Source organism: Gopherus evgoodei, chromosome 20 (genome assembly GCF_007399415.2).
Source record: "Gopherus evgoodei ecotype Sinaloan lineage chromosome 20, rGopEvg1_v1.p, whole genome shotgun sequence".
NCBI lineage: Eukaryota > Metazoa > Chordata > Testudines > Testudinidae > Gopherus > Gopherus evgoodei.
Genome location: NC_044341.1, coordinates 19,447,447 through 19,468,035, shown reverse-complemented (window position 1 = coordinate 19,468,035; position 20,589 = coordinate 19,447,447). Strand labels below are relative to the sequence as shown.

General features: G+C 45.3%; 1 protein-coding gene across 2 annotated transcripts in view; it reads left to right on the top strand.

Moving 5' to 3' along the window:
- Nucleotides 1–16,072: 16,072 nt before the first annotated feature.
- ZMPSTE24 (zinc metallopeptidase STE24) overlaps nucleotides 16,073–20,589 on the top strand; it is an 80,627-nt gene continuing 76,110 nt past the window's right edge. Inside the window, exons 1-2 of one of the 2 annotated variants that reach the window (XM_030538893.1) lie at nucleotides 16,073–16,256; nucleotides 18,181–18,327. In XM_030538893.1, the coding sequence (XP_030394753.1) occupies nucleotides 16,134–16,256; nucleotides 18,181–18,327 (270 nt within the window). In that variant the 5' untranslated portion in view covers nucleotides 16,073–16,133. The other variant, XM_030538894.1, reaches the window with a different exon arrangement.

Below are 20,589 nucleotides of genomic sequence, written 5' to 3'. Positions count from 1 at the left end.
TGTCAGGTGCGCTAGTTAATCTATAGCAAATTTTCTTCCCCTTACAAGGAATAAGGCTTTCTTCTAACCCTCTCCTGCTGCCCTCTGGTCATGCTGTATCCCATATCTCTCCCCCCCACCACTCAACACCATGGGGTTGGACTACTTGGGACGAGAGGCAGTGTTGTTGCGATAGGCCATCAGTGTTGCCATGTTGGCTTCCAGCCCTATGCTGTATCCGGAAATGGAAGGGCTGCAGGGATAGGAACCACCTAGTCACTCTTGCGTTCTTCTCCTTGTTTCTGTGTATCCACTTGAACGGGGCGTGGTCTGTCACAAAGGTAAACCGCTGCCCCAGTAAATAGTAGCGGAGAGTCTCCATAGCCCATTTTACCGCCAGACATTCCTTTTCAACGACAGCATACTTTTGTTCCCTGGGGAGGAGTTTCCGGCTGAGGTACAAGATTGGGTGTTCCTCTTCCCCTACCATCTGTGAAAGGACTGCTCCTAGCCCTACCTTTGAGGCATCTGTTTGTAGGATGAATTCCTTCTCGAAATCTGGGGCTATGAGTACTGGATGGCAGCATAGGGCTGTCCTTAAATCTGCAAATGCTTCTGTCGTATCAGTCCACTTTACTATCTCGGGGCCCCGAGCTTTTATCAGATCCGTCAATGGCCCTGCTCTTATGGCAAAATGAGGGATGAATCTCCGATAGTATCCTGCTATCCCTAGAAATGCTCTGACTTGCTTTTTGCAGACTGGTCGAGGCCAACCTTGTATTTCCTCCATTTTGTTCCACTGGGGTTTCACCAAACCTCTCCCTACTACATACCCGAGGTATCTGGCCTCAGCTAGTCTGATCACGCAGGCTGGCCTTCCGCAGGGCATCTAGCACTGCTTCTACTTTTCCTAGGTGCGTTTCCCAGTCAGGGCTATGGATGACTGTCGTCTAGATAGGCGGCGGCATACTTGGCCTGGGATCGCAGTAACTTATCCATAAGCCGTTGGAATGTTGCAGAGGCCCCATGGAGTCCAAAAGGGAGGACAGTGTATTGGAATAGGCCATCGGGTGTAGAGAAGGCAGTCTTTTCCTTGGCATTCTTGGCCAGGGGAATTTGCCAATATCCTTTGGTCAGATCCAGAGTGGTTAGGGATCGGGCCTTGCCTAACTGATCAACTAGCTTGTCAATGTGTGGTATCGGATAGGCATCGAATTGGGATACTTCATTCAATTTCTGGAAGTCATTGCAAAACCTCAGGGTGCCATCAGGCTTGGGGACTAGAACGATAGGGCTGGACCACTGACTGGGGAGGGATAGCTCAGTGGTTTGAGCATTGGCCTGCTAAACCCAGGGTTGAGTTCAATCCTTGAAGGGGCCACTTAGGGATCTGGGGCAAAAATCAGTACTTGGTCCTGCTAGTGGAGGTAGGGGGCTGGACTTGATGAACTTTTGAGGTCCCTTCCAGTTCTAGGAGATAGGATATGTCCATTAATTTGTGATTACCATCTTTAATTTTTTTTTAAATGGTGGGAGGAATAGCTCAGTGGTTTGAGCATTGGCCTGCTAAACCAGGGTTGTGAGTTCAATCCTTGAGGGGGCCATTTAGGGAACTGGGGTAAAAATCTGTCTGGGGATTGGTCCTGCTTTGAGCAGGGGGTTGGACTAGATGACCTCCTTAGGTCCCTTCCAACCCTGATAGTCTATGCATCTATGATTCTTCAATAACCCCAAGTTCCAGCATCTTCACTTCCGTCCTAATTTCTTCACTTTTAGCGTCCGGTATTCAGTATGGTCTTATCGTCACCCTTACTCTGGGACTGATGACAATATGATGTTGGACCAGTGTTGTATGGCCAGGTTCCGGTGGATCATCTTAATGACCTGTGTTCATTGTTCTGGGGTTAATTCAGGAGATATCTTTACCTGCCCCTGTGGGTTGTCTGTCTGAGGTGGAGCTCCTCAAATGGCCAGACATGTCTCTCGGTCACGCCAGGGCTTCAGTAAGTTGACGTGGTAGATTTGCTCTGGCTTTCGGCAGTCTGATTGTCTGACCTTATAGTCCACCTCCCCAATGGCTTCCACTATATCATATGGTCCATGCCAGCTGGCCAGAAGTTGGCTTCCTGCTGTCGGCACTCGCACCATCACCCGTTCCCCCGGCTGAAATCTCCGTACTTTCGCCTGACGGTTGTAATATGTTCACTGGGTCTCTTGTGCTTTTTCCAAATGTTCTTGTACTATAGGGGTTACTCGAGTTATTCGCTCTCTCATCTGTGTCATATGCTCAATGACATTCTTTCCTGGGTTGGGTTGTTCTTCCCAATCTTCCTTGGCGATAGCTAATATCCCGCATGGGTGGCGTCCGTATAGTAGTTCAAAGGGAGAGAAACCAGTGGACACCTGGGGGACTTCCCGTATAGCAAACATTAGATACGGTAGAAGGGTATCCCAGTCTTTTCCGTCCTGTGCTACCACCTTCCGGATCATACTTTTAAGGGTACGATTATCTATGAATCTATGATTAAACCACTCAACCAGTCCATCTGTTTGTGGATGGTAGACTGAGGTCCGTATGGCCTGGATGCGGAGTAGGGCACATAAGTTCTTCATTAATTTTGACATGAAGGGGGTTCCTTGGTCTGTCAGGATCTCCTTAGGGATGCCCACTCTGGCAAAAACCTGGAGTATTTCTTTTGCTATTGTCTTGGATGTGGGGTTTCTTAAAGGAATGGCTTCTGGATATCGTGTGGCGTAGTCAAGGATGACTAGTACGTTTCGGTGGCCCCATGCCAATCTTTCCAGTGGGCCCACTATGTCCATGGCTATCCTCTAAAAAGGGACTTCAATAATAGGCAAAGGTACTAATGGGGCCCACAAATAAGGTCGGGGGCTATGCAACTGGCATTCAGGGCAGGAGGCACAATAGCGCTGGACTTCTGCGCATATTCTTGCCAATAAAACCTTCTTAGAACACTATCCAGTGTCTTGTCTACTCCTAGATGTCCCCCAAATAGATGACTATGTGCTAACTCTAATAGTGCCCTTGTGTGTTTCCGTGGTACTAAGAGTTGCTCTACTTCTTCCCCTCGTATTTGCTCTATCCTGTATAAGAGATAGGGTTTGAGCACATAATATGGCCTTGGGCCTTTGATCTTTCCTTCCACAGGTACGCCATTTACTTCCACTACCTCCTCCCTCACATTCGCATATAGCGTATCATTGGCCTGCTCCTGCCCGAAATTCTCACGTGCGGTATCAATCTGACCTAATTCTAGGTGGCCTATTTCTACTCTTACCCCCTGGGTTGCCCCTACTTGGGCTAGGAACCGCCTCCAAGTCTCCCTGGACTGAATTATCTCCTGGCCTCCTGAATGGGTTCGCCTACCCACAAGAGAAGTTTTTTGATTCTCTGCTAGAATCCTGGTCCCTAATTTTTTATCTGCCCTCCTTTCCCGCCTAGACTTTTGGGGTTTCCCAGGGGATGAGAATAACTCTGGAGCAAATTCGGCAAACATTGGGGTGAGTCTATCTGTAGGTGCCTCCTTCTCAGCCTGGGGGTTGCTACCCTCCCCTGGCTCTCTTGGGGTAAGTAAGCTCTCAAACCCGGGGAAGTCCATAGCAATTAAGACAGGGATGGAGAGCTTGGGGACCACCCCTGCAGTCACCCTGGTAGTATTCCCCTGGATCTCAATCCGTACTGGGATTGTGGGGTAGAAATTCCTGGTGCCATGAACACGTTACCCCTGTGTTTTTGGCCCGGGTTAGTTGGTCTCACCCCACCAGCTTCCCCGAGACCAACGTGACAGCACTCTTAGAATCTATTAATGCTATGGTCTTAATACCATTCATTTTTACTGATCTTGTATACCCATGTGAAGTCATTGTGACCCCTACCAGGCTGATTAGGCCACACTGCTCCCTGTAATTCCCCAGATTACATTGCATAGGTTCTTCCCTGTTGGGGCATTGGGCTGCTATATACCCCAATTCCCCACACTAAGACTCCCCCTTATTCCGGTTGTCACCCTCTGCCTGGGGCTATTTGGCTGCCCCCCCCACCTCTCTTCCCAAACCCCCAGGTCCCTTCTTGGCCTCAGGCCATTCCTCAGTGTCTTTCCTCCCTGTTACAGTTCTCCTGTAGTTCTCGACAGTCCAGGGGCTTGGGTTTGGGGTTGGCTTCCTGGATTGCCGTGTCTCCCCCCCTAGGGTCTGGAACAGTTCATGGGCTGCCAGCTGTCTTTCCATGAGGGAGACCAACTCATCATAGGTGGAGGGGTCATTCTGGCCAACCCAAGCCTGGAGGCCTGGTGGTAGCCACCTCATATACCGGTCCAGTACCAGGACCTCCATCATCTTCTCAGAGCTGAGGGCCTCAGGGCGCAGCCATTTACAGGTCAGGTGGATCAGGTCAGATGACTGTGATCAGGGTGTCTTGTCCTCCGTATACTGCCACTCATGGAACCTCTGGGCTCACAATGCTGTCGTTACTCCAGATCTGGCCAGGATCTCTGCCTTCAGCTGGGGGTAATCTGCTGCAGTCTCTGTGGCTATATCATAGTAAACCTTCTAGGCCTCTCCACACAGGAATGGGGCAAGGATACCAGACCACTGATCTTGGGGCCAGGCCTCCCGCAGGGCTGCTCTTTCAAAAGCCAGGAGGTATGCCTCCACATCATCCTCCCGTGTCATTTTCTGTAGGCAATGGCTGGCCGTATGGTCCGGGTCCCTTCACAGTTGTGGTTCAGTTCCACTTTCATCTGGTTCACCAGGTCTTTCAGTAGGGCTCGGTCCTGGGCAGCCTGACTCATAAACAGATAATTAGTCTCCTGCTGCATCTGAGTTGCCTCCTATTGAGTGGTTGCTTGGACCTGGGTAGCCTCCTGTTGGGCCACGGTGGCTTGTATTAGGGCATTGACCATGTCATCCATCTTAAGGATGGGAGGGTTTTGGCTAACCCTAGTTTAAGTCTCCAGCGCACAAATCCTACTGACACTACGTGTGGCAAATTGCCAGCACTATTATGATGGGTCTCACGCTTTCTCTTCTTGGGGGCGTTCAGGGTGCCATTTCTTGCCCCTAAATTGGAATATTAATTGCCCCACTAGTATCCTAGAAGAGGGGAGTGGAGAGGGAGGGCCCTGGGCCCGCCCTCTACTCCAGGTCCCAGCCCAGGGGCCCTGAGGAGAGTGGTGAACCACTTGAACTGATGGTTCCTTCCCCTGGGCTACTTTCCTCTCCTGCCCTTCAGCTTGTGGGGGGCTTCCTGCCCTCCCTCTGCACAAGCCAGGTGCCCCTCACCTAGGGTCTAGGACTTCTTAGCCCACCGCAGCACTTCTCTAAACTGTTCTCTGCTCCAACACCAATTCTTTCTGCTCCAACTCCTTCAAACTGTTCTCTGCTCCAATACCAATCCTTTCTGCTCCAACTCCCACACTGTCTGATTGAAGCAGGGGGTTTTATCATGTGACTGACTGCAGGTGCTCTAATTAGTGTCAGGTGCTCTAGTTAATCTATAGCAAACTTTCTTCCCCTTTCAGGGAATAAGGCTCCCTTCTAACCCTCCCCTGCTGCCCTCTGGCCATGCTGTATCACATAATTCTAAACAATTTATTTTATAATTATATGGTAAAAATTAGAAAGTAAACACTTTTTCAGTAACAGTGTGCTGTGACACTTTCATATTTTTGTGTTTGATTTTCTAAGCAAGTGAAGTGAAATTTGAGGTATGCAAGACAAATCAGACTCTTGAAAGGGGTACAGTAGTCTGGAAAAGTTGAGAAGATTTGCAGTGGCGAAGGAACTGAGATGGTGCCGGACCAGCACAGCCCCTTATGCTCTTGGTGTGGAAAACAAGGACAGCACGGGTGCATGTGCAGATCCTTCTAGGAAGAATTTTCCAGCCTCAGGCATACAGAACAGGTGTAATTTGAAGTGCAACATGCATAGGGACAACATATCGCAAAGACCTCCAGTTACCACAAAATGATTAACTTTTCCTTTTTAATTTATCTCTAATATGAAAGTTTTGAACAGTTAGGTACTGAAGATCTAAAAAAAAAAAGGAAGGGGGAAGCAAAATATGAATGTAAATAAGCATGGTGTCTGCTCTGTGAAACACCTAATGTACAGTAACTCCTCACAAGCATGTAAAAGAAGCAGTGAGAGATAAAAAGGCATCTTTTAAAAAGTGGAAGTCAAATCCTAGTGAGGTAAATCGCATAAACACTGCCAAATTAAGTGTAAAAATGTTACAAGAAAAGCCAAAGAGGAGTTTGAAGAACGGCTAGCCAAAAACTCATAATAAAATGTTTTTTAAGTACATCAGAAATAGGAAGCCTGCTAAACAACCAGTGGGGCCCCTCGATGATCGAGATACCAAAGGAACCCTTAAAGACAATAAAGCCATTGCGGAGAAACTAAGTGGATTCTTTGCTTCAGTCTTCACGGCTGAGGATGTTAGGGAGATTCCCAAACCTGAACCAGCTTTTGTAGGTGACAAATCTGAGGAATTGTCACAGATTGAAGTGTCACTAGAGGAGGTTTTGGAATTAATTGATAAACTTAACATGTCACCAGGACTGGATGGCATTCACCCAAGAGTTCTGCAAGAATTCAAATGTGAAGTTGCGGAACTATTAACTAGGGTTTGTAACCTGTCCTTTAAATCGGCCTCTGTACCCAGTGACTGGAAGATAGCTAATGTAATGCCAATATTTAAAAAAGGCTCTAGAGGTGACCCTGACAATTACAGACCGGTAAATCTAACATCAGTACCAGGCAAATTAGTCAAAACAACAGTAAAGAATAAAATTGTCAGACACACAGGAAGAACATAACTTGTTGGGCAAAAGTCAACATGGTTTCTTACTAATCCATTAGAGTTCTTTGAAGGGGTCAACAAACGTGGACCAGGGGGATCCAGTGGACATAGTGTACGTAGATTTCCGGAAAGCCTTTGACAAGGTCCCTCACCAAAGGCTCATACGTAAATTAAGTTATCATAGGATAAGAGGAAAGGTCCTCTCATGGATTGAGAACTGGTTGAAAGACAGGGAACAGAGGGTAGAAATTAATGGTAAATTCTTAGAATGGAGAAGGGTAACTAGTGGTGTTCCCCAAGGGTCAGTCCTAGGACCAATCCTATTCAACTTATTCATAAATGATCTGGAGAAAGGGGCAAAAAGTGAGGTGGCAAAGTTCACAGATGATACTAAACTGCTCAAGGTAGTTAAAACCAAAGCAGACTGTGAAGAACTTCAAAAAGATCTGATAAAACTAAGTGATTGGGCAACAAAATGGCAAATGAAATTTAATGTGGATAAATGTAAAGTAATGCACATTGGAAAAAATAACCCCAACTATATATACAATATGATGGGGGCTAATTTAGCTACAATGAGTCAGGAAAAAGATCTTGGAATCATCGTGGATAATTCTCTGAAGATGTCCACGCAATGTGCAGAGGTGGTCAAAAAAGCAAACAGGATGTTAGGAATCATTAAAAGGGAATAGAGAATAAGAAGGAGAATCTATTATTGCCCTTATATAAATCAGTGGTATGCCCACATCTTGAATACTGCATACAGATGTGGTCTCCTCATCTAAAAAAAAAATGGCACTAGAAAAGGTTCAGAGAAGGACAACTGAAATGATTAGGGGTTTGGAATGGGTCCCATATGAGGAGAGATTAAAGAGGCTAGGACTTTTCAGCTTGGAAAAGAGGAGACTAAGGGGGGATATGATAGAAGTATATAAAATCATGAGTGATGTGGAGAAGGTGGATAAGGAAAAGTTATTTACTTGTTCCCATAATACAAGAACTAGAGGTCACCAAATGAAATTAATAGGCAGCAGGTTTAAAACAAATAAAAAGAAGTTCTTCATGCAGCGCACATTCAACTTGTGGAACTCCTTACCTGAGGAGGTTGTGAATTCTAGGACTATAACAGCATTTAAAAGAGAACTGGATAAATTAATGGAGGTTAAGTCCATTAATGGCTATTAGCCAGGATGGGGTAAGGAATGGTGTCCCTAGACTCTGTTTGTCAGAGGGTGGAGATGGATGGCAGGAGAGAAATTACTCGATCATTACCTTTTAGGTTCACTCCTTCTGGTGCACCTGGCATTGGCCACTGTCAGTAGACAGGATACTGGGTTAGATGGACCTTTGGTCTGACATTCTTATGTTCTTAATATTTGTTTTAAAAAAAATTATATTCTGTGACTGTGGAGACTCTTACGTTGGAAAACAAGCGCCATATTTTGAATTAGTTTACTTCATTTTGGAAGCCAATTTGAAATAAGGAACTCTTATTCCAGTATAAGAGCATCCACTGAGGAAGTTAATTCAACGTAGTTAAACAGGAATTGCTATTGCAGACATGCCCTAAAATGTGTTTGAGTAAAGCATACCTTGCTGAAAGACATCCGGTCTTGGGGCTTGGCTAGGTGAATGGTTAGTGCATAGCAACTTAGTCTGTCATGCACTAACTGTCTTTATGAACCCTGCTGCCACATGCTAAAAGTTCTCTACTGTGTTTTCATCCATTTCCATTTCAAAGTGGGGAAGATCAATGTGCACTAGAGAAGTTGTGCATGGCAGCAGGGTCCACAGGGAGTTAAAGTTACCAATTTCCAAATTTGAATTTATTTAGCTTCAGCTTCTGGTAGCCCTTTAGTATCTAGTATTTTCTGCCTGTAGAGGCACTTATGTATAAGTCAAGTCACTTCTCGGCCTTCTTTTTGGTAAACTAAGCAGATTGAGTTCCTTGAGCCTCTCACTGGCTGGCATTTTCTCCAGTCTTCAAGTCATTTTTGTTACTCTTGTCTGCATCCTCTCCAATTTTTTAACATGTGGACAGCAGTAGCATAGGATTCTAGTATCAATCACATCAATGTTCTATACAAAAATAAAATTGTCTCCCTATTTCTATCCACGACTCCCCTATTTACATGTCCAAGGATTGCATTGCCCTTTTTGCCTCAGAATCAGTGGGAGCTCATAATGAATTGCTTGTCCACTATGACCCCTAAATCCCTTTCAGAGTTGCTGCTTTCCAGGATACAGTTCCCCAATCTGTAGGTATGGCCTGGGTGTCTTGCTCCTCAATGTATAACTTCACATTTGGCTGTATTAAAATACCTTTTGTCTGAATGTCAGCCAATTCACAAGCCTGTTAACGTGTTATCAATAGTGTATAGTGCAAATTTTGTGATCAGAATGTCATGCGTTACCGAAGTCTAAGTATATTACATGTACACAGTTAACCAAACTTCCAATGTCTTCAAAGAATGAAATCTGGTTTGACAAGATTTTTTTTCCATAAAACCAAGTTGATTGTTCTTCTATGTTTATTTACCCAGACATCTGTTGGAAAAACAATACAACAGGGCACAGATTATCCAAAAAGTTCTTGGAATGCATTGGAAACAACCTTTTAGTAAAGAAGGTAGAGAAAGTGACTAAAGAAGAGTCTATTCTGGATTTGGTTCTGACAAACAGAGGAACCAGTTGAGAATTTGAAGTTGGAAGGCAGTTTGGAAGAAAGTGATCATGAATGGAATGAAGGGAAAAGAGCTGAATAAAGACAGTGACTTCAAGAAGGCAGAATTTAACAAGCAAGGCTACGGGAAGAAAGAGTTCAGGTGCATTGGGCAGTTTTTCAGAGACATGTTATACAAGAGCAAACTATCCCAATGTATAGGAAAGTGAGGAAGTATGGTAAGAGAGATTTTCAGTGACATGAAACTAAAAAGAGTCATACAAAAAGTGGAAACTAAGTTAGTTTACAAAGGATGAATATAAACAACAGAACCATGTAGGAACAAACTTAGAAAGGCCAAGGCACAAACTGAAATTAAAATAGCTAGAGCTATAAAGGGTAACAAGGAAGCATTTTACAAATACATAAGAATCAAGAGGAAGACCAAGGACAAGATCGGACCATTATTAAATGAGGAGGGAAAGACAATAACCGATACTGTAGCACTGGCCAAAGTGTTAAATGCTTTATACCAAACTTTGACTTGAACCAGTTGCTTAATTTTCTAAGAATTATTACAATATGGTAGGAATCTTTGTACATCACTTTTATAATTGCAGTGGTCTGATCTGGACCTCTAAAAAATCTTTCCATAATGCCACTTTTCCTGGGGAGGGTTGCAGCAGAAGCATGGAGAGTAGGGAGGACCAGACCTCCTTTTTCTCCATAACAAGTTCCAGCTCCTCCTGGGGGATTCCCCAGCATTCCCAGGCCAGCCAGGAGCATGTCCTGGGTCATCTTCGGGGCCTCTGCCCAGTGGGATGTGCCCGGTATAGTTCCAATGGAAGTCTCCCGGGGGGCATCCTTATTGGGTGCCTGAACCACATCAGCTAGCTCCTCTCAATCCGGAAGAGTAGCGGCTCTACGCCGAGGCCCTCCCAAATAGCTGATCTCCTCACCCTATCTTGAAGAGTAAGCCCAACCACCTTGCAGAGAAACCTCATTTCCACCGCTTGTACCTGTGATCTCATCCTTTTGGTCATTATCCAAAGTTCATGACCATAGGTGAGGATGGGGACATAGAGCAACCTGTAAATCAAGAGCTTCATCTGAGAACTCAGCTCCCACTTCACCACCACGTCTGCATCACTGCCACCACTGCACTGAACCACTGGTCAATCTCACACTCCCGCTTGCCATCACTCATGAACAGGACCTCTAGATACGTTAATTTGTCCACTAAGGGCAGCTGCTGCCCTCACCTGGAGAGAGCAGTCCACTTTCTTCCAGGAGAGGGCCAAGACCTTTGATCTGGAGGTGCTGATTCTTATCCCAGCTGCTTCACACTCAGCAGCGAAATGTTCAAGTGCGCATGCAGAGATGCTACCTCCAAGTCACCACACCAGATGACGCCATGAGCGGGCTGCGCCTTGATATCCTGTCCATGAAAATCACAAAAAGGCCGATATCGGGCCATAATCTGTTCATTACTTTCATTATAATTTTTCCCAGTATTGAATCATAGAACCATTAGGGTTGGAAGAGACCTCAGGAGGTCATTTAGTCCAACCCCCTGCTCAAAACAGGACCAACCCCAACTAAATAAGCTTGAGAATAAGCTTATACCTTTATAATATTTGTAACCCCACAAAACAGACCGAGGATACCACCACAATAGCTCACCTATTACCCCTTCCTGGATTTACCAGAGGTTCCCATCACTTGACTCATTTATCTGTTTTAGTAAGATGAAAGAGGGACGGTTTTAGAAAAATTGTCATGGTTTTGCAGGAAATGTAGGAAAAACTTCCTGCTACAGCTTAAACCTGCTGCCTTTGGGAGGACACTGATACAGCCCTCGGATATAATTGATTGACCTCCTGAGGTATCTTCCAACCCTAATCTTTTTTGATTCTATGACACTCAGGCAGTATTCTTCCAAAACAAAGTATTTTCTTTAGCTAGTATAACCAACCTTCCTTGATACAATTGTGACATTCTATACCTTGGGACAGCATCCTGTTACCCCTATATTGATTAAAATTCAGAATGATCTGGAGAAATGGTCTGAAGTAAATAGGATGAAATTCAATAAGGACAAATGCAAAGTACTTCACTTAGGATGGAACAATCAGTTGCAGACATATAAAATGAGAAATCACTGCCTAGGAAGGAGTCCTGTGGAAAGGAATCTGGGGGTCTTAGTGCATTGCAAGCTAAATATGAGTCAGCAGTGTACCGCTGTTGCAAAAAAAGCAAACATCATTCTGGAATGAATAAGCAGGAGTATTGGTAGCAAGACACAAAAGTAATTCTTCCACTATACTTCATGCTGATTAGGCCTCAATTGGAGTATTGTGTCCAGTTCTGGGCACCACATTTCAGGAAAGATGTGAACAAATTGGAGAAATTCCAGACACAAGCAACAACGATTAAAGGTTTAGAAAATATGATCTATGAGGGAAGATTGAAAAAATTGGGTTTGTTTAGTCTGGAGAAGAGAAGACTGAGAGTGGACATAACAGTTTTCAAGTACATAAAAGGTTGTTACAAGGAGGAGGGAGAAAAATTGTTGTTCTTAACCTCTAGGAGCATTGCCAGCAGATCGAGGGAAGTGATTATTCCCCTCTATTCGTCACTAGTGAGGCCACACCTGGAGTACTGTGTCCAGTTTTGGTTCCCCCACTACAGAAGGGATGTGGACAAATTGGAGAAAGTCCAGCGGAGGGCAATGAAAATGATTAGGGGATTGGGGCACATGACTTACAAGGAGAGGTTGAGGGAACTGGGGTTATTTAGTCTGCAGAAGAAAAGCTGGGGGGGGATTTGATAGCATCCTTCATCTACCTGAAGAGGGGTTCCAAAGAGGATGGAGCTAGGCTGTTCTTAGATGACAAAACAAGGAGCAATGGTCTCAAGTTGCAGTGTGGGAGGTCTAGGTTGGATATTAGGTAACACTATTTCACTAGGAGGGTGGTGAAGCACTGGAATGGGTTACCTACGGAGGTGGTGGAATCTCCATCCTTAAGAGATTTTTAAAGCTTGGCTTGACAAAGCCCTGGCTGGGATGATTTAGTTGGTGTTCGTCCTGCTTTGAGCAGGGGATTGGACTAAATGACCTCCTGAGGTCTCTTCCAATCCTAATATTCTATGATAGGACAAGAAGCAATGGGCTTAAATTTCAGCAAGGCGGTTTAGGTTGAACATTAGGAAAAACTACTTAACTGTCAGAATGGTTAAACACTGGAATAACTTGCCTAGGGAGGTTGTGGAATCTCCATCATTGGGGATTTTTAAGAGCTTGTTGGACAAACACCTGTCAGGGATGGTCTAGATAATACTCGGTCCTGCCTTGAGTGCAGGGGACTGGACTAGATGACCTCTCAAGGTCCCTTCCTGTTCTGTGATCCTATGATTCTATATTCCTCATTTATATATAATTGTGATAGTCCATGTAAAGCAAGCCATGTGAGGTACCAGGGGAAAGGTTATGATCTGCTGAAAGGCATTGTTCTATCTAAATATGTATATCATTAATACATACAAAGTTATGAGAATGTTTTGTATGGTTGTCACTAAAATATACTGTGAGTTTGGGAAGCACCCAGATACTAGCTCTCCAGAGACAATGACAAGGGAGGAAACCAGCGCCCAGGTGTGTGCTGAACAGACATCACCAGCCATTGTCCCACAGAGGAGTTACAATTCACAGGAGTGACTCAGCAAGGTCCACATGCCTGGACTCTCCAAGCACATGGACTAAGGGTATAAAACAGAACACCGTGGCCCTGTGCTCGGCCTTTCTCCTTCCCCCACCTATGCTGCAAGCAACAAGGCTGCCGCCAAGCCTGCTCCAGCTTCTTTGTGTATGTAATTGACTATTCATTTCTTTAAGTAGCATGTTTCTTGTTTGGAGGCTTTTTCAGGGGTGTGGCTTCTGGGTGGTTGTTGGGTTTTTGTTGTTGTTGTTGTTTTCGGTTAGTTTGCTTTTGTTTTGTTTTTTTTATGTTTTGTTTTTTTAAAATTTCCTGCCGGAAAGTGTGATTGCACAACTGGGAACCAATCTGCTAAAAAAAGCTTTAAAAAACTGCTTGCATAAAGTTTAACATTCATAATACAAACACACATCTTTAGTCACACAAACATATACATACTCATTAATCCTATTTCTAGCTATGTTTTACACTATAGCTAGCATGCTTATTCTTTTCCTGGCTCCCTATCTTCACTGACTTTTGCCTGCTGACTGCCTATTTTTTATTCAGTTTTTATCAGCCACTAGACCATTTCAGATTGGCTTGTTTCCCAATCTTGACATTAACATACTCTATCCTCCAATCACATTTAGAGCCTCTTTGATTAGTCCGTTCTTATAGACCTGGGGTCGGCAATCTTTCAGAAGTGGTGTGCCGAATCTTCATTTATTCACTCTAATTTAAAGTTTTGCGTGCCAGTAATACATTTTAACGTTTTTAGAAGGTCTCTTTCTATAAGTCTATAATATATAATTAAACTATTGTTGTATGTAAAGTAAATAAGGTTTTAAAAATGTTTAAGAAGCTTAATCTTAAATTAAATTAAATTAAAATGCAGAGCCGCCCCCCGGACCGGTGGCCAGGACCCGGGTAGTGAGTTTGCTACTGAAAATCAGCTCACGTGCCGTCTTCGGCACACATGCCATAGGTTGCCTACCCCTGTTATAGACCAATCATAACTGCTAAATGCTGTGTCTCAGTCAAAGCAGTTGCACAACTAGCCTGAGTATTATGATCTGTTTACTATTATGGTCTGGTGACTCTTACCTAGTTTTGCACTGAGCATACCTGACTGGCCCTTCCCTGCAATGTTGGAATGACCTTTATCTGATCTCAGTTCATGTTTGTCTGCCTGCCAACAGACCAACTATATACTAAGGTCAAACTGCTAACTCCTTTTTCTTGGCTATGCGCCAACATTCCACACACATTTTCCACCTTTGGACATTACAATCAAACTTGTAAAATATTCTTTCTCTGCCCTGTGCTGATTAGATGTTTGCTCAAACAGCTTCCCCTCCCTCCAAGTCTCTTTAGCTCAGCTTCACTACACACCAACCCCTCCTCCTCTTCCCCTTCTCCTCCTTTCTTTCCCTTTTCTTTCTATTTAGCTGATTCCCACCTAACTAAATCCATGCCCCCCAAAATCATGGCACTGACATCACATTCACTGCTATCAGATTGTTCACCCTGCTTACATGCCTTCCCCTACCCTGTATCTTCCTTGTCTATTTAGAAAATTTGCCTCATTATTGCTTTGTACTTCTCCATCTGCCTATATCCATCTGTTCTCATACTTAGGGCTAGGCTGCAGTAAAAGGCTTTGTCAATACAGCTATGCCTCTAAAACTATACCAGCAGAGGCTCCTAGACATACAGATTATGCAGGCTCTAGGAGGGAGTTTGGGTGCAGGCAGGGACTCTGGAGCTGAGGCCAAGGGGTTTGGCATGTGGAAGGGAGTGTGGGCTCTGGGGATGAGGAGTATGGGGTGCAGGAGGTGGCTCAGAGCTGTGGTGTAGGGGGTTGAGGTGTGGAAGGGGGTTCAGGGTCCCAGCAGCACTTACCACTCCCAGGAAGTGGCCACTAGGTCCCTGCGGCCTCTGTAGCTCCCATAGATCATGGTTCCCAGCCAATGGGAGCTGCTTAGCTGGCATTTGGGGCGCAGGCAGCATGTGGAGCCTCCTTGGACACAGGGGCCGGCCGCAGGGACCTGGTGGCCACTTTCAGGAGCCACAGGAAGCCTGCCTTAGCCCTGGGCCCTCCCTGCGCTGCCAACTGGACTTTTAATAGTCTGTAGCCACAGGGATCCCTTTTTGACACTTCACTCTTTGGGTAAATTCTTCAAAAACACATCAAGTCAATGGGTCTTATGTCACTTGGGCCACTTTTTAAAGTTATAACCTTTGTTCCTAGCTGTATGACCTTGCATTTGGCCACATTAAAAAAAAAAAATTCTGTTGCTTGAATGAACTCAGTTTAAACCAAGCGATCTAGACCACGCTGCAAATTAACCTATTTTTATAAGTATTTACCAATCTACCAATCTGTGTCTCACCTGCAAACTTTACAAGCAATGCTTTTATTTTTTTTCAGATGGCTTAAAAATAGCGAACAGCTCCCCGGTTCTGACTGTATTCTCTGCAGTCTCCAACAGCTGGTGATGCTGTATTACAAATATTTTAGTCCTTTTTTTTCTTTCTTAAGCCACTTTTATGGTGACACCGGGCCGAAAGTCAGCGGGGGCGGGTTCCGCGGTGATACTGGCACCAGAAACCAGCTGTTTCTGCGATGACACTGGGCTAGAAGCCGAGATTTTGCAGAGACGCCGGGCCGGAAGCCGGAGTGGAGGGGAGGGTTTTGCAGAGACTCCAGGCCGGAAGCCGGAGTGGAGGGGAGGGTTTTGCAAGACGCCGGGCCGGAAGCCGGAGTGGGGGTGGGTTTTGCCGTGGCGCCGGGCCGGAAGCCGGAGTGGAGCGGAGGGTTTTGCCGTGGCGCCGGGCCGGAAGCCGGAGTGGAGCGGAGGGTTTTGCCGTGTTGCCCGGACGGAAGTCGGAGTGGAGGGGAGGGTTTTGCCGTGGCACCGGGCCGGAAGTCGGCAAGGACACGAGGCGGTTGCGGGCGGCGCGTTCCGCCATGGCGTTGCCGTTGCTGGCGGAGCTCTGGGCTGAGCTGCCCGTGGAGAAGCGGATCTTCTGCTCCGTGCTGCTCTTCTCCTGGGCCGTGTACCTGTGGGAGGCCTTCCTGGCGCGTCGGCAGGTGCGGGAAGGGCCCTGGCTCGGAGCAGCGGGCGGCTGGCGCTGGGCAGAGCGGGCGGTGAAGCCTCTCTGGGGCCGCCTGGAACACCGGCCGCCTCTGTCCGCCTCGTGCCTTGCCGAGTGGGGCGCGCAGGGGCCGAGGAAGCGGCGGCGGTTCTGGAGGGGGGAGCGGGGAGCACACCGAGCTCCTGGCGCGGGGAATCAGGAGAAGCCCGTGAAGCTCCGAGCGTGTGGTGGCAGGTGGGAATGCGGGGACCCGGAGCTCTAACATTACCCTTCCCCAGTATGATGTTAAAGCGCTGGCGTAGGGCATTGCTTAGGCCTTGCCTGCATGCTTGGTTCTGCTAGGGAAGTCAGTGGAATTGGTGGGTAGAATGTGATCCTCTACCTAGATTCTGCTCAGTCATCACCATGGCTCCCCGTGTCATGCTCTGAGACACAGAGCATTCCTGGGATGATCTTAAACCGCTTTTTAACATATCTTAAAATAAGAGAAATAAATAAGCAACTCCAATGTCAGCTTTTGGTCTCTGAAATAATAAATCACTCCGACTTTACATTTATCATTTGACAGGATTTTGAGAACAAGTTAGTCTAGAGATTCTGTTGCCATGTAGCTTTGATACATAAAGAATCACACAAACCTAGTACTGGACATTGTTTCATCTTTACTGAAATTATAATAACAAATCTAATGTAGAATTTTATTAGAGCATAAGAATGGCCATACTGGGTCAGACCAATGGTCTGTCTAACCCAATATGCTGTCTTCTGACAGTGGCCAGAGCCAGTTGCTTCAGAGAGAGTGAACGGAATAAGGCAATTTGTCCAGTGATCCATCATCCGTTGTCCAGTCCCAGATTCCAGCAGTCAGAGGTAGGGATGCCCAGAGCATGGGGTTGCAACCCTGATCATTTTCACTTTTAGCCATTGCTAGATATATTCTCCATGAATTTATCTAATGCTTTGTTTACCCCATTTGTACTTTTGGGCTTTACAGTGTTCCCTGGCAACAAGTTCCACAGGTTGACTGTGTTGTGTGAAGAAGTACTTATGTTTGTTCTAAATCTGTGGCATATTAATTTTTTAGGGTGACCCACCCCTCCTTGATTTGTGTGTTATGTTAAATAACACTTCCTCATTCACTTTCTGTATACCACTCGTGATTTTATCTCCCCTGTAGTCATCTCTAATTCCAATGTATCTTTTTTGAGAGGCGTGACCACGACAGCATGCAGTATTCAAAGTACGGGTGTACCATGGTTTTATAGAGTGGCATTATTATATTTTCTCTCTTTTTATCTATCCCTTTCCTGTTTCTAACATTCTGTTTGCTTTTTTGGCTGCTGCTGCATATTGAGCAGCTGTTGTCAGGAAACTATCCACAATGATTCCAAGATCTCTTTGTTGAGTGGTAACAGCTAATTTAGACCCCACATTTTGTATCTATCATGCCCACTCAATTTTGTGAGATGCCTTTGTAATCCCTTGCAGTCTGCTTTGGACTTAACTATCATGAGTAATTTTGAATTGCCTTCAGACTTTGCCCCCTCACTGTTTACGCTTTTTTCCAGATCATTTACGAATACACAGGTCCCAGTACAGATCTTTGGGGGATCCCTCTATTTACCTCTCTCCATTGTGAAAATTGACAGTTTATTCCTACCATTTGTTTCCTATATTTTAACAAGCTACTGATCTATGAGAGGACCTTTCCTCTTATCCCATGACTGGTTATTTGCTTCAGAGCCTTTGGTGAGGGACCTTGTCAAAGGCTTTCTGAAAGTTCAAGTCACTCTACTCCTCCTGTTTGTTGATCCCCCTCAGAGAATTCTAATAGATTGGTGAGACATGATATCCATTTACAAAAGCCATTTTGACTCTTCCCCAACATGTTAATTTTAGTATGTCTTTCTCTCTTTCAGAGGAAGGTATATAGAACAACAACACATGTCCCATGGGAATTAGGACAGATCATGGATTCGGAAACCTTTGAAAAATCTCGTTTGTATCAACTGGACAAAAGTACTTTCAGTTTTTGGTCGGGCCTGTATTCAGAGCTAGAGGGCACTGTAAGTACCATAGCTGCTCTATAATTTATACAATACTTTTCATTCGATCTGAATGTATTTAATCCTTCAAATATGCTCCAGGGTAAATGCTGTTATGTGCCTTATAAGCCTCATACCATGAGTGCAGTCTTTAGTAAGGTTTCCAGCTTTGGGTTATGTCGTCACTGCCAAAAAAGTGAGTTTTTACACCAAGATTGCTATCTAATTGTCAAAAAAAAATTATTTAGTCAGTGTGAACATAGCAGCACATTACTTCTCTGTTAACAAGAAAGCCACTGTGCTGACACAGAACCATGTGCAGATACAAAATTTGTATCTGCTTCTGATCCCTAATCCATAGAAATAATACATGGATATATGCTTCAATGGATGAAGATATCTGCAGATATAAAGTGGATATCAGAGGATTTGCTGGGCTTTAGATATAAAATTTGGATCTGCCTTCATCCGCGATCTACAAAAATGGTCTGCAAATATCCACGGATATAAAGTGGATATCTACGGATTTAGAGTAAATTGCCCTGGGTAGTTTCCTTGCTAGGACAGCATGCAGACAATTACCACATTCATCTGGTAGTAATTCATCATCAGCAGAACTTATAAGCCTGCTAGACTTGGCTATCTTACGTTATGATTTTGAATTGTTCCTCTTTTCTTTTCCCGGACAGTATGTGTGCATTTGTATTGATTGTTTTTCCTTTTAAAAAAAATATACCAAAAAAACCTAGAAAATATAATGCGAAAATTTGAATCTGCAACCATAGTTGTGTCCCCTTGTGTGGGTGCGCTATTTAAGTCTTCAATTACATGATCTATTTCTTAAGTGTGTAAAGAAAACACTGTAAGTTTTCATATGGGTAGCATTTTGTAGTATTGTCTGCCAGTGTTCCTTCTAATTTTTCCCACCCATGTGCTGAGTGAATTTTGTTACGTGCACCAATATGGAGGTGATGTGTCATACATCACCTTCATATTGGTGCACATAATAAAATTCATGTGGTGGGGGTAGAGCCGAGGGGTTCAGAGTGTGGGAGGGGGCTCAGGGCTGGGGCAGAGGGTTGAGGTCCAGGGGTGTGAGGGCTCCAGCTGAGGGTGTGGGCTCTGGGGTGGGGCCTGGGGTGTAAGAGTGTGCTCCTGGGCTATAGCGGGGAGAGAGAACTCCTCTCAGTTCTCTCTCTCCCCACAGCAACCCCTAGGCTGGGGTTGGGCTGGGGGAGGGGTGCCTGGGTCTGTGCCACCCCAGCTGTGCCTGGGGCTGGGCTGGGCAGTGCCTGAATCCATGCCACCGCAGCTGGGTCCAGGCTGCAGCAGAGTTGGGGACCGGTCTAGGTTGGGGCTGCAAGAGGGGCACCCCTCCTCCATCTGGTCCCTGGCCATGGCAGGTCCCCGGGCTGATTCCCTGAGTGCCTAAATAGGTTGCTGCGCGGCCATGCAGCTTACAGGGAACTTAGCTGTCTGCTATGGTGGGAAAGTAGCGAATGATACACAGAACAAAATACAATTCTACCCTGCTATAACGTGATCATGGGGAGCCAAAAATCCCTACTGTGTTATAGGTGAAATGCCATTATATCAGGGTGGCGGTGGCAGGGTTGCAGTGGTGATTTAAAGAGCCTGGGGCTCCAGCCGCTGTGGGGAACCCGTGCCCTTTAAATCGCCGGCTGAGCCCTGCTGCTGCAACCCCAGGGTAGCGGCGGTAGGGCTCCGGCAGTGATTTAAAGGACCCGGGGCTCCCCACAGCAGCTGGAGCACCGGACCCTTTAAAGCGCTGTCCGAGCCCCACAGCCACAGCCCTGGGGCAGCAGGGCTCCAGCGGTGATTTAAAGGGCCCGGGGCTCCCCTCTAAAGCACCGCCAGAGCCCTGCTACTACCGCACTATATGCGAGCCTGTGTTTTATATAGGGTCACGTAGCGGGGTAGAGGTGTATCCAGTAAAATGTAAGCAACATGTAAATGCATTATAATAAAATGTGATAAGACATTATTAGTTTTTATATGCAGTATCAATTAAAGTTCTGTATCTACAATGTTAAGCACCTTAATATTTATGTAAATTAGTGTATATTTTTAGTATATTTTACTGTTCCTATTGTGTTCTGTACTTTAAAACACTCCTTTACAATAATATTAACAGTTAAGCTAGAAACATACCTGTATTTTAATGTCAGTTTTATGGGGTGGGATTTTCGTTTTCACAATAATTTTAATTAGAAGTTAGAAAAATAATCATGAAGTGCAAACACCCTTCAGAAGTGTAACTGT